Raw genomic sequence first — 14,724 nt, 5'->3', positions numbered from 1 at the left:
TGGGTCTGATTTCCGGGAATGTCCCGCGCAGATCGGGACTGTTGGTACCTATGCTCTATATGAGTGAGTGAGGCGTTTTCAGGCCTAAAGATATTCCACCAAAAAGATGGCGCAGCCAATGTTAAGTATGGACGTCGGCACCGCGTCTAATTTTTTAATTTTTACGTCGTTTGCGTAAGTCGTCCGTGAATGGGGCTGGGCGTAATTTTCTTTCACGTCGAAACCAATAAGTCTTTGCGCGTAATTTGGAGCAATGCACACTGGGATACGTCCACGGACGGCGCATGCGCCGTTCGTTAAAAACGTCATTTACGTGGGGTCATGCTTTATTTACATAAAACACGCCCACCTCTTTACAATTTGAATTAGGCGCGCTTACGCCGGCACATTTACGCTACGCCGCCGTAACTTAGGACGCAAGTGCTTTGTGAATACAGCACTTGCCTCTTTAACTTACGGCGGCGTTGCGTAAATGAGATACGCTAGGCCTGCCTAACGTTAGGCACTTCTTCCTGAATCCAGCTATAAATCGCCTCAAGGCGCTTTTTCCATCCGGTGTCTTCCTTATCCTTCAGAAGAGGTGGGTCTTACGTTTTTTCCTGAAGGCCCGATGGTTTTCTTCCATGCGGATGTTCGTTGGTAGAGCGTTCCATAGCGGTGGTCCTTGGACTTCAAATCTTCGTTCTCCCTTCGATTTGTAGTGGGACTTGGGGATGTAGAATATATCATGTATATATCATGGTTGCTGATGTTATTGGTGGTTGATACTTGTTGGGTCTGAAATGCCTTGCAGTGTTTTATGCTAGTTTTCCATAAGCTACCCGGTGTGCGTTTGGCTGCATTCCGGGCTACTGCATGGCTCTCCATGCGTCACTTACAAACGAAAAGCCATTGAACAATTTCTGTTTTGTGTCTGAAATCGGCTGTTGATGCTTTACAAGGTCTTCCAGCTCGATTACCGATGCTGTCATTTCCATGGGGCTCTGAAAAACAAAGAGAGAGGAATGAGATTTTCTGAGAAACTTTGGGGAAAAATACACTTAAAGCGGGAGTTCACCCGAAAAATAAATTTTTAACATTAGATTGAGGCTAATTAAGGGGAATAGAAACGGGTATTTTTTTTAAAATCAATGCCGTACTTACCGCTTTAGAGATAGATGTTCTCCCGCCGCTTCCGGGTATGGGCTGCGGGACTGGGCGTTCCTATTTGATTGACAGCCTTCTGACCGTCGCATACAGCGCGTCACGAGTTTCCGAAAGTAGCCGAGCGTCGGTGCGCAGGCGCCGTATAGAGCAGCACCGACGTTCGGCTTCTTTCGGCGACTGGTGACGCGCTGTACGCGACCGTCGGAAGGCTGTCAATCAAATAGGAACGCCCAGTCCTGAAGATCATACCCGGAAGCGGCGGGAGAACATCTATCTCTAAAACGGTAAGTACGGCATTGATTTTAAAAAAAATACCCGTTTCTGCTCCCCTTAATTAGCCTAAATCTAATGTTAAAACATTTTTTTCAGGTGAACTCACGCTTTAATAATACGCAATAAAATAAATAATAAAATAAAATAAAAAACAAATATATATATAACTCATTTTTGTTTTTTTATAAATATGCTTTAAAAAAATATTTATATTATTATTTATTTTATTACTTTGTAACATTGTCCCTTAAATACATTTTTTTATCACTTTTATTCATATCACAAGGAATGTAAACATCCCTTGTGATAGAGATTAGCAGTGACAGGTCCTCTTTATGGAGAGATCTGAGATTAATTAGACCCCACATCTTTCCTCTACAATGTAAAGCATTAGATAAAAAAAAAAAATCATTGATCTAATGCATTAAAAATAAAAAGACCTTGGACTGGAACTGGAAATGACGTCATGACGTTGCTCCAGTCCTCCTAGGCCATAGAGATGACTGGAAGCATCTTTCCTCTGTTCATCTCTGTTACCATTTGCCGCAACCACAGGATCATTTTTCGGGGTTACCAATCATCCAGGTAAGCCTGAGAACCACATATTGCTGCAGCCAAATCCCTGGTATTTCTCTTCCGACCGAGGACATCATTTGTCTATGGCCCAGTCGGGAAGTGGTTTAGTACAATGATACGTCTCAAAAATGTCATGCCTTTCCTCTATAAACACCTATGATGTCATAGCTTTCCTCTATAAACACCTATGATGTCATAGCTTTCCTCTAAAAACACCTATGATGTCATAGCTTTCCTCTATAAACACCTATGATGTCATAGCTTTCCTCTATAAACACCTATGATGCCATGACGGGTCACAGCCATTTGTACAGTGATAGGAAACTCTACTTACCAATTGGTTTGCAAAGGGTGGGGGTGTCTTCCGTGCCTCCACTTCCTCCCAATTTACGCCATTGAAAAATGGGTGTTGCCGAATGTTGGCCACGGCTTCTTTTCGCATATTCTGGTCTTTGCGCAGGAGCTGCAGGGGAAAAAAGAAAACAGAAAAACATCAGATCACTATAATGACGCAACAATGTTAAGAGGCCTATTAATGAAGACCTAAGGCTTTCGCACTCCACACAGAGCTGGCGATCAGGGTCGGATCTAGGGGGGTGCTGTGCTGAGCCCCCCAGATTTCATTCCCTCCCCCCCGGGACCAGTGACATTAGTGGGGGGCTGGTGGGCACTGCTTATTCTCAGTAATGCTGTTTGTGAATGAAGGACTGAGGGCTCTGATTGGGGGGGAGGGAGCATTCTAATGTGTAGGGGAGACTTGATATAGTGGCATGGGCTCTGATGTGTAAGGGGGGACTCTAGTATGAAGGGGGGACTCTCATGTGACGGGAGAAACTCTGATGTAAAAAAGTAATTCTGATATAAAGAAGGGACCCTGGTGTGAAGGTGGGGGGGCTCTTATGTGTAGGGGAGCCCTGGTGTGATGAGGGGACTCTGATGTGTAGGGGAGCCCTGATGTGATGAGGGGACTCTGATGTGTAGGGGAGCCCTGATGTGATGAGGGGGCTCTGATGTGTAGGGGAGCCCTGGTGTGATGAGGGGACTCTGATGTGTAGGGAAGCCCTGATGTGATGAGTGGACTCTGATGTGTAGGGGAGCCCTGATGTGATGAGGGGACTCTGATGTGTAGGGGAGCCCTGATGTGATGAGGAGACTCTGATGTGTAGGGGAGCCCTGATGTGATGAGGGGACTCTGATGTGTAGGGGAGCCCTGATGTGATGAGGGGACTCTGATGTGTAGGGGAGCCCTGATGTGATGAGGAGACTCTGATGTGTAGGGGAGCCCTGATGTGATGAGGGGACTCTGATGGGTAGGGGAGCCCTGATGTGATGAGGGGACTCTGATGTGTAGGGGAGCCCTGATGTGATGAGGAGACTCTGATGTGTAGGGGAGCCCTGGTGTGATGAGGGGGCTCTGATGTGTAGGGGAGCCCTGATATGATAAGGCGACTCTGATGTGTAGGGGAGCCCTGATGTGATGAGGGGGCTCTTATGTGTAGGGGAGCCCTGATGTGATGAGGGGACTCTGATGTGTAGGGGAGCCCTGATATGATAAGGCGACTCTGATGTGTAGGGGAGCCCTGGTGTGATGAGGGGACTCTGATGTGTAGGGGAGCCCTGATATGATAAGGCGACTCTGATGTGTAGGGGAGCCCTGGTGTGATGAGGGGCCTCTGATGTGTAGGGGAGCCCTGGTGTGATGAGGGGACTCTGATGTGTAGGGGAGCCCTGATGTGATGAGGGGACTCTGATGTGTAGGGGAGCCCTGATGTGATGAGGGGGCTCTTATGTGTAGGGGAGCCCTGGTGTGATGAGGGGACTCTGATGTGTAGGGGAGCCCTGATGTGATAAGGCGACTCTGATGTGTAGGGGAGCCCTGATGTGATAAGGTGACTCTGATGTGTAGGGGAGCCCTGGTGTGATGAGGGGACTCTGATGTGTAGGGGAGCCCTGATATGATAAGGCGACTCTGATGTGTAGGGGAGCCCTGATGTGATGAGGAGACTCTGATGTGTAGGGGAGCCCTGATGTGAAGAGGAGACTCTGATGTGTAGGGGAGCCCCGATGTGATGAGGGGACTCTGATGTGTAGGGGAGCCCTGGTGTGAAGAGGAGACTCTGATGTGTAGGGGAGCCCTGATGTGATGAGGGGACTCTGATGTGTAGGGGAGCCCTGATGTGAAGAGGAGACTCTGATGTGTAGGGGAGCCCTGATGTGATTAGGGGGCTCTTATGTGTAGGGGAGCCCTGATGTGATGAGGGGACTCTGATGTGTAGGGGAGCCCTGATGTGAAGAGGAGACTCTGATGTGTAGGGGAGCCCTGATGTGATTAGGGGGCTCTTATGTGTAGGGGAGCCCTGATGTGATGAGGGGACTCTGATGGGTAGAGGAGCCCTGGTGTGATGAGGGGACTCTGATGTGTAGGGGAGCCCTGATGTGATTAGGGGGCTCTTGTGTGTAGGGGAGCCCTGATGTGATTAGGGGGCTGTTATGTGTAGGGGAGCCCTGATGTGATGAGGGGACTCTGATGTGTCAGAGGCTCTAATTGGCTTCAAAAGGGGTGGGCTTGGGGCACAGAGCACTGCGCCCCGAGCCCACCCACTCGTGACAATAGCGAATCAACATTTGCTATCGTCTTCCTGCTTTTCCTCCTGGCCATTCGGGACAGGAAGCGGGTCCTGAAACTTTATTGGCCGGGATGAGAAGCGACGGGATTTACAGAGAGGAGAAGCTGCCCCGGGACCTGGTTGGGGTAAGTGCGGGGCTGGCGGGCTTGTGAGCGGGGCTGGCGGGGGAGGGTTAGGGGGTTTGTTTACCCCCCCCAAAAAAAGTAAGCACCAGCAGTGAAATGTAAAAAGACTGGAAGAGCCTATAGGTCCACCTTTCCTTGTCCCACTAGGGGGGTGTCCATACATACCTTGCATAGAAAGTCTGCGAGAACAGGGTCGATGCCGCGCTGGAGTCTTGGTATTTTGCAGCATATGTTTCTCATAATTTCTTTCATCGATTCTCCGTGGAAAGGATTAACTCCGAAGACCGTCTTACATAGTAAAGTCCCCAGCGAGAAATAATCGGCGCTCGTGTCGTATGGCTGACAACGCACCACCTGTAGGAAGAACAGAGAAGATAAGGATGAGGGGGACAATTCAGACACAAAACACACAACTCAGTCCAAAAATGTTCATTATTCATTTGTAACTTTTCAATCATTTAGTCCAGGGGTCCCCAAACTTTCTAAACAAAGGGCCAGTTTATTGTCTTTCGGGGCTATAGGAGGGCCGGACTGTGGCCAGTGAGAGTAGAGAATGCCGGGGGCTAGGCAGGAATTATATTTTAATCTGGTCAATTATTGCCCCGTATAAATCTTGGGGCAGATCCACAAAGCGAGGACGCCGGCGTATCTACTGATACGCCGGCGTACTTTCAAATTTCCCGCGTCGTATCTTCGTTTTGAATCCTCAAAACAAGATACGACGGCATCTGAGTTAGATTCGACAGGCGTACGTCTTCGTACGCCTTCGGATCTTAGATGCAATACTTCGGTGTCCGCTGGGTGGCGTTCCCGTCGTTTTCCGCGTCGAGTCGAGTATGCAAATTAGCTATTTCCGACGATCCACGAACGTACGTGCGGCCATCGCATTTTTTTACGTCGTCTCTAGTCGGCTTTTTTTGGCGTATAGTTAAAGCTGGTATTTGGTGGCGTACTCAATGTTAAGTATGGCCGTCGTTCCCACGTATAATTTAAAAAAAAAAAAATTGTTTGCGTTTATGGGCCAGATTCTCGTAATTCAGCGGATCTATAGATCCGCTCGATCTACGTGAATTAAGATCCGCTCCCGCAAGTTTAGGAGGCAAGTGGCTAATTCACAAACCACTTACCTCCAAACTTGCGGCGGCGGATCCTAAATCCCCCGGCGGATTTCAAATTCCGCGGCTAGGGGAGTGTACTATTTAAATCAGGCGCGTTCCCGCGCCGATTTAAATGCGCATGCGCCGTCCGGGGAATTTCCCGGCGTGCATTGCTCCCACTGACGTCACTAGGACGTCAGTGGTTTCGACGTGAGCGGGACTTGCGACGCGCGTGTTCGTGAATCGGCGTACGCAAACGACGTTGGAAAATTCAAATTCGACGCGGGAACGCCGGCTATACTTAACATTGGCTGCGCCTGCTAAAAACAGGGGTAAGTATACGACGGGAAAACCTCTACGGAAACGACGTAAGAACACTGCGACGGGTCCGCGTACGTTTGTGAATTTGCGTATCTCGCTGATTTACATATTATTTATCGTAAATCAGCGGGAACGCCCCCGGCGCCATTTTTAAATTGAAAAAAAGATCCGACAGTGTAACACAGTGTAACACTGTCAGATCTTAGCCCTATCTATGCATAACTGATTCTATGAATCAGGCGCATAGATAGGACCAGTGTAAGTCAGAGATACGATGGTGTATCAGGAGATACACCGTCGTATCTCTTTGTGAATCTGGCCCTATATGCATGCCCTCTATAATACAAGCCTAATCTGGTTGGTAATTGCACTTTATGTACATGTCCTCTATAAGGCTGGATTCGCACCTTTGCCGTTTTAGTGCCTTTTTCATTTTGCAGATTTGCACTACAGTCCATTTTCCTATGGAACAAGTTCTGTAGTTCAAATCTGCTAAATGCAAAAAGCACTAAAACTGCAAAGGTGTGAATCCAGCCTAACCCTGGCCTAATCTGGTTGGTAATTGCACTTTAGATGCATATTTTCTATACTACAGGCCCAATCAGGTTGGTAAATGCACTTTATATGCACGTCCCCTATAATCCAGACCTAATCTGGTTGGTAATTGCACTTTATATGCATGTTTTCTGTACTACAGGCCTAATCTGGTTGGCAATTGCACTTTAGATGCATGTTTTCTGTACTACAGGCCTAATCTGGTTGGCAATTGCACTTTAGATGCATGTTTTCTGTACTACATGCCTAACCTGGTTAGTAATTAAATTGTATATACACGTTCCCTGTAATCCAGGCCTAATCAGGTTGGTAATTGCACTTTATATGCATGTGCTCGCAAATCCTGGCCTAATCTGGTTGGTAATTGTGCTTTGGGTGCATGTTCTCTGTAATCCAGGCCTAATCTGGTTAGTAATTGCACTTTTATATGCATGTTCCCAGTAATCCCGGCCTAATCTGCTTGGTAATTGAACTTTATATACAGGGAGTGCAGAATTATTAGGCAAATGAGTAATTGGACCACATCATGCTCTTTATGCATGTTGTCTTACTCCAAGCTGTATAGGCTCGAAAGCCTACTACCAATTAAGCATATTAGGTGATGTGCATCTCTGTAATGAGAAGGTGTGTGGTCTAATGACATCAACACCCTATATCAGGTGTGCATAATTATTAGGCAACTTCCTTTCCTTTGGCAAAATGGGCCAAAAGAAGGACTTGAGAGACTCTGAAAAGTCCTAAATAGAGAGATATCTAGCAGAGGGATGCAGCACTCTTAAAATTGCAAATCTTCTGAAGCGTGATCATCGAAAAATCAAGCGTTTCATTCAAAATAGTCAACAGGGTCAAAAGAAGCGTGTGGAAAAAACAAGGCGCAAAATAACTGCCCATGAACTGAGAAAAGTCAAGCGTGCAGCTGCCAAGATGCCACTTGCCACCAGATTGGCCATATTTCAGAGCTGCAACATCACTGGAGTGCCCAAAAGCACAAGGTGTGCAATACCCAGAGACATGGCCAAGGTAAGAAAGGCTGAAAGACGACCACCACTGAACAAGACACACACGCTGCAACGTCAAGACTGTGCCAATAAATATCTCAAGAAAGATTTTTCTAAGGTTTTATGGACTGATGAAATGAGAGTGAGTCTTGATGGGCCAGATGGATGGGCCCGTGGCTGGATTGGTAAAGGGCAGAGAGCTCCAGTCCGACTCAGACGCCAGCAAGGTGGAGGTGGAGTACTGGTTTGGGCTGGTATCATCAAAGATGAGCTTGTGGGGCCTTTTCGGATTGAGGATGGAGTCAAGCTCAACTCCCAGTCCTACTGCCAGATTATGGTACAGGAAGAAGTCTGCATCCTTCAAGAAAAACATGATTTTCATGCAGGACAATGCTCCATCACACGTGTCAAAGTACTCCACAGCGTGGCTGGCAAGAAAGGGTATTAAAGAAAAAAAACTAATGACATGGCCTCCTTGTTCACCTGATCTGATCCCCATTGAGAACCTGTGGTCCATCATCAAATGTGAGATTTACAAGGAGGGAAAACAGTACACCTCTCTGAACAGTGTCTGGGAGGCTGTGGTTGCTGCTGCACGCAATGTTGATGGTGAACAGATCAAAACACTGACAGAATCCATGGATGTCAGGCTTTTGAGTGTCCTTGCAAAGAAAGGTGGCTATATTGGTCACTGATTTGTTTTTGTTTTGTTTTTGAATGTCAGAAATGTATATTTGTGAATGTTGAGATGTTATATTGGTTTCACTGTTAAAAATAAATAATTGAAATGGGTATATATTTATTTTTTTGTTAACTTGCCTAATAATTCTGCACAGTAATAGTCACCTGCACACACAGATATCCCCCTAAAATAGCTAACACTAAAAACAAACTAAAAACTACTTCCAAAAATATTAATGAGTTTTTGGGGTTCATTGAGAACATGGTTGTTGTTCAATAATAAAATGAATCCTCAAAAATACAACTTGCCTAATAATTCTGCACTACCTGTACATGTTCTATAATTGCTCTGTTTATACAGGTTCTGTTTAATTTTGGACAAACATAATCTGGACGTTTATTGCTCTGTGTATACAGGTTCTCTTAAAGCGGAGGTCCACAGAAAAGTGGAACTTCCGCTGTCCGGATTCCTCCCTCTCCGGTGTCACATTTGGCACCTTTCAGGGGGAGGGGGTAGCAGATACCAGTCTATGACCAGTATTTCCACCCACTTCCAGGCATAGATAGCGGCATTATCTGCTGCGGGTATCTACACCACATCCAGCGCCCCCTTGCTGTCTTCTGGGAGACACACAGGTCCCAGAAGACAGCAGGGACCATTCAGATCACGCAGCGCGACTCGTGCATGCACAGTAGGGAACCAGGAAGTGAAGGCTTCACTTCCTGATCCCCGTACCGAAGATGGCGGCGGCAGCATCCGAGAGCCGAGCGATAGATCGGCTTCGGATGCTGACATCACGGGCGCGCTGGACAGGTAAGTGTCCTTATTTTAAAAGTCTTTAAAAAAAAAAAAAAATTGGCAGACCTCTGCTTTAAATTCAAGACTAATATGGTTGATAAGCTGTAAATGGGTGCGCTGGACCAGCGCGTTCTACTTACCTCTGGGGCCCAGTAAGACTGTGTTCCGGTTCTTCCTGTCAACGTCTTAGATCCGAACATGTTGGTTGCTGCTAAGCCGAAGTCTCCGATCCTCACATGTCCGGTGCCATCGATAAATATGTTCTCAGGCTTGAGATCCCTGTAGAAAAAGAAAAAAAAGAGTGTCAGCTCTGCAGTTCAGACAATTATTCCCCCGTATATCCTGGTATTACTGGTCCAGTACTACCAGAGGAACGGGGGAAAGGGCCAAATTGTAAAATGACCGAATATCGTTACCTGTGAGCTACGCCGTTGGAGTGCAAGAAATCCAAACCGCACAGGAGCTCCGCTGCCAGGTGTCTGATGGTGGTGAGGTCACATGGATCTATGGTTGTGTAGAAGAGGTCTCCTCCGCTCAGATATTCCATAACGTAGTACATATAATCCTGGGGAAGGAAATACAGACAAGTCAGTGAAGGAAATTCATCTAGAAGGTCTGGCTATATATGCCATTCATTTGGTACTTTTCCAAAAACGGACTTACCTCTGTTTGGAATGTGGCATAAGCGTGAGCGCAGAAAGGGCTGCCCTCGGCTATCTCCAGGACCTGACGCTCTACGTGGATGAAGTGTGGGTCATAGTTAACTAGAGAGTCCTTGATGACCATCTTTATGGCCACCAGTTTGCCGCTGTCACGATGGGTCGCCAGTAAAACCTGTAGGAGAGAGAGAAGGGTTAGTACATCATCATTTCCATGTGCTTTAGCTGTAACTACAAACTTGTACAACATACATTTTTACTTCTAGAGGTTATTAGAACTATAGTGGGGGTAGAGCAGACCAGGCAGCCTGAATATGTATGGCACTCCAACCAATCCCTAAAAGATGTGCCCAGAAGGTGCAGGGAGAGCCCATAAATAGTCTGAGGCCTGGGCAATAGGGTGAAGTGTTCCTGAGTCAAGTCTTGCTGGCTCTGCCCATTTGGCAGGAGTGCTAGAAAAGCCTTGGTGAAGACATCGAGGTCCCAGCTAGGCTTAGTTGGAGGTGCCTATTCGCAAACTGAAATACAGCATTGCTAAAAATGCGGTTAACAAGCGTTTCGCAATACGAGCACCAGGGCTTTTTTTCAGGGGGAACTTGGGGGAACTCAGTTCCACCACCTCTGGCTCAGACCCTTTGGTGCCTGCTCACCACAATCACTTGTAAACACAGAAGTTTGGTTTCTGTGTTTACAAGTGACAGCTCTGCACTCTGAACTCTGCACTCTGTATGTAATGCAATCCTGGTATTTAATGTCCCTTTAAGACCCTTCTACTGTTTGTGAAATCTGAACAGGGTCGTGGTTGAGTTCCCACACCTATTTTCTGAGAAAAAAAGCTCTGAAGAGCACTGTATTTTAACAAAACCTGACTCGGTTTGAGAGTATTGTCGTGCAAAACGAGCAGGATTCAAGCCAAAGCGGTGTTCAATGCCATGTTTGGCCTAAGGTGGGGGGCGCCGTAGCCGAGCAGAGTTCACACTACTACACTACTTTCATCCTACTTTGCTCTGCTACATTGGTCCTACATTTATCCTACATTGGTCCTACATCCATCCTACTTTCATGAACAGGATACTACTTTGGTCCGACTTCAATGATATTCAATGGGTTGAAGTAGGATCAATGTAGGACCAAAAGTAGTACAGGGAGCATTTTCAAAGTCGGACCGACTTGTGTAGGACCAGTTAAGACAGCTCTCATAGGGAAACATTGATTTTCACACATCATGCTACATGAGGCTCCCAATGTAGGACCGTTTGTAGGACAAGTGTGAACCCAGCCTCAAATGGGGAAACTCGCTATCCAAGTTCATGTTCCAATAAAAAATAATCCATAGACCAGGGGTCTTAAACTGGTGGCCCTCCAGCTGTTGCAAGTGAAACTACAAGTTCCATGAGGAATTGCAAGGCTGACAGTTACAAGCATGGCTCCCACAGGCAGAGGCATGATGGGACTTGTAGTTTCACAACAGCTGGAGGGCCACTTTTTTGAGACCCCTGCTCTAGACAGTTCAGTTTTATGAACAAGTGGAAGAAAATGCAGTGTGCCTGGCTGTGTGTGCCCTAAATGGGGAAAAAGGACCAAATTCACCAGTGGCTCCTTTGGGGGTGCTCTACACCAGTGTTTCTCAACTCCAGTCCTCAAGGCGCCCCAGCAGGTCATGTTTCCAGGATTTCCCTCAGATGGAACAGCTGTGGTAATTACTAAGGCAGTGAAACTGATCAAATCACCTGTGCAAAATAAAGGAAAACCTGAAAACATGACCTGTTGGGGCGCCTTGAGGACTGGAGTTGAGAACTGCTCTACACAAGTATTGTGGAGAGGAACCAGAGGATGTGCAGCCTCCTGGCTCAGTATTTAATTCCCTCCCTCCCCCCCCCCCCCTGCACCCACCATAAAACCTTCCCTGAGGATGGTCATATTGGGTCCCCCTTTGTCTATGGACCCCTCAATACTATCGTTGGTCACTTACCTTTCCACAGCCTCCTTGTCCAAGAATTCTATGATAGATGAAGCTCTCCGGGCCCAGAGGGGCCTCTATGCGTCCTGTGGTAGGGATGTTTGTTGTTCCACCAACTCCTAAAGAGAGAAAAGGAAAATCAAATGTATTACTCTGTCCCCATACAAATCAAATTACTCTACTAACTTCTACTGACAATCAAAGCCTCTCGCACATTATAATTTGCATTGCCACACTCAATATTCACCTTTACACTTGCAGCTGGAGGGCAGTAAAGACATAATTGAGCTCCTAGGGGGCGGAGCAAAACACATTGGGGGAGTGGCCTGGCGGGAGCCCAGGCTGAGTCTGCCACATACCATCATGAGTGGGCTTACTTCGACGTGGGGCTTAATGGATATTCATACTTCCACACATTGACATTTGGAGCTGCTAAATTCTGCTTTAAAGTGGTATTTACCCCAAAACCAAAAATACACTGGGCCAGATCCACGAAGCAGTAACGCTGGCGTATCTATTGATACGCCGCGCAACTTCTATTTTGCTCCGGCGTATCTTTGTTTTGTAGCCACAAAAAAAGATACGCCTGAAGCTGTGCTAGATCCGACTGACATACGTCTTAGTACGCCGTCGGATCTAAGGTGCATATTTACGCTGGCCGCTAGGTGGCGCTTCCGTCGATTTCCGCGTCGAGTATGCAAATTAGCTACGCCAATCCACAAACGTACGTCCGTCCTGCAAATTTTTTTACGTAGTTCCCGTAAGGCTTTTTCCGGCGTAAAGTTACCCCTGCTATATGAGGCGTACTCAATGTTAAGTATGGACGTCGTTCCCGCGTCGAATTTTGAACATTTTACGTTGTTCGCGAATAGGGCTTTGCGTAGAATTACGTTCACGTCGAAAGCATTGGCTTGTTGCGGGTTAATTTTGAGCACTGGGATACCCCCACGGACGGCGCATGCGCCGTTAAAAAAAAACGTCATTTACATCAGGTCAAGACGTATTAACATAAAACACGCCCACATCTCATCCATTTGAATTGCGCGCCCTTACGCCGACACAGATACACTACGCCGCCGTAACTTACGGCGCAAATTCTTTCAGGATACGGAAAATACGCTGTAAGTTACGGCGGCGTAGTGTATCTGAGATACGCTACGCCGGACGTAAGAAAGCGCCACGCTACGTGGATCTGGCCCAATATGTTGTAACTTATCAATCATTAGATGTAGTGGCTGCATTAGTTTTCTTTTCTTTTTTGGACTTTGTTCCCTTTGTTTTCACCTGATGATCTGTAACATACCTCTTGTATAGGGTGCCTACACTCTGGAGGGAGGAGCCAGAGAGACACTTGGAACAGCAGTCTGGGGGTGGGGGGGGGGCTATTAGATGTACTAGCAGCTTTAGATACACAAACAAATTAAAGCCAAACTCCATCTAACCCCTTTTAAGCAGATATAGGAATGGTTTTGCTCCTAGTGGGAAAAAGATTTTATTTGAATAGATATAAGTTGATCACTGTAAGCACTCCTATCAGTGGTAAATTGTTTGTCTTATCCCTCTAACGACTACATCTGCAGGACAGTTTGTTCTGTTGAAAAACAGCAGACTTACAGGCTGGATCACCAGGTGACAAAAAAATAAAGAAAGACAATCCACTGCAGCCATCACATCTAGGGATTGGTAAACTCCAATATAATAAATGTTTGCCTTTATATTGCTTTAAGGAAGTATTTTATCCAAAAGCAAACATTTATTATTTAGCAGCGTATCAATTCTTAGGTGTGATGGCTGCATTTGTTTTCTTTTTTGGGCTTTCTTTGTTCTATTTTTACCTGGTGATCCAACCAGGAAGTCTGTTGTTTTGTTTTTGCAAGCTCTCCAGCAGAATGTAAAGGTATACATGGATGAGACAACCCATAACACAGACAGGGTAATTTTTTATTTATTCATGTAAAACCTTTATTCCAAAAGGCAAAAAAAAACTGTTTGCTGTAACTGCTTATAAAGTGTGAGCTGGTGGTTTGGCTTCAGTTTGTTATTATATTTAAACTTGCTAATACAGTTAATACTCCACTCCCCACAGACTGACAATACTGTTGTTTGCTGTGCCTCCTGTTTTCCTTCATCCAGAGTTGTGTCTCACTAATACTGGAGGCGTGTTACTGGCCAGATTACCAGGTGAAAACAGGGAGGAAAGAAGCCAAATAAAAGGAAAAAGATGCAGCCACCACATCTAATGATTGCTACAATATATTACATTTTGGGTTTTTGGTTTAATTCTACTTTAAAGTTGACTGAGAAATCTCCCATTTTCCCTACCTATGTACTGTTAAAAAATGAATCAATATAATCCATACCTGCTGCATCTGTTTTTTGCTTTTTCAGTTCATTCTCTGCATAGCTATTTTCTATCTCCTTAGCACTATAATATATCTCCTCCCAGCTCCGCTTCCTTGTAGCCTTGCATGACTCCCCTGTAGAGCCCTGTGCTACCTCCTTAGTGCTAGGATTTATGCGTGCCTTCTTCAGAGTCTTGCTTGACTCTGCTAAGTCCTCCTTAGTGCTATAATATATCTCCTCCCTGCTCCGCTTCATTGAAGCCATGCCTGACTCCTCTGCAGAGCTATGTGCTACCTTCTTGGCACGATCATCCAGACGTGCCTTCTTCAGAGTCTTGCCTGACTCTATTTCCTCATTAGCGCTATAGTATATCTCCTCCCTGCTCCGCTTCATTGAAGCCATGTATGACTTCTCTGCAGAGCACTGTGCTACCTCCTTAGCGCTATCTTCCAGACGTGCCTTCTTCAGAGTCTTGCTTGACTCTATTTCCTCCTCAGCGCGATCATAGATCTCAGCGCTGCTCCTCTTCTTGGTTGTCATTTCAGATGTTGCACAGCAGAACAT

General features: G+C 46.3%; 1 protein-coding gene across 1 annotated transcript; it reads right to left on the bottom strand.

Moving 5' to 3' along the window:
* Positions 1 to 848: 848 nt before the first annotated feature.
* LOC120939723 (protein kinase C delta type-like) lies at positions 849 to 14,724 on the bottom strand. Its single transcript, XM_040352052.1, has 8 exons — positions 14,178 to 14,724; positions 11,830 to 11,936; positions 9,862 to 10,032; positions 9,615 to 9,763; positions 9,339 to 9,477; positions 4,913 to 5,101; positions 2,330 to 2,458; positions 849 to 983 (listed from the first exon to the last, which is right to left on the bottom strand). The coding sequence occupies exons 1-8, from the start codon at positions 14,722 to 14,724 to the stop codon at positions 849 to 851; spliced, it is 1,566 nt and encodes a 521-aa protein (XP_040207986.1).

This window comes from Rana temporaria, chromosome 5 (genome assembly GCF_905171775.1).
Source record: "Rana temporaria chromosome 5, aRanTem1.1, whole genome shotgun sequence".
In the NCBI taxonomy this organism is placed as follows: domain Eukaryota; kingdom Metazoa; phylum Chordata; class Amphibia; order Anura; family Ranidae; genus Rana; species Rana temporaria.
This window is presented reverse-complemented; position numbering and strand designations above follow the sequence as displayed.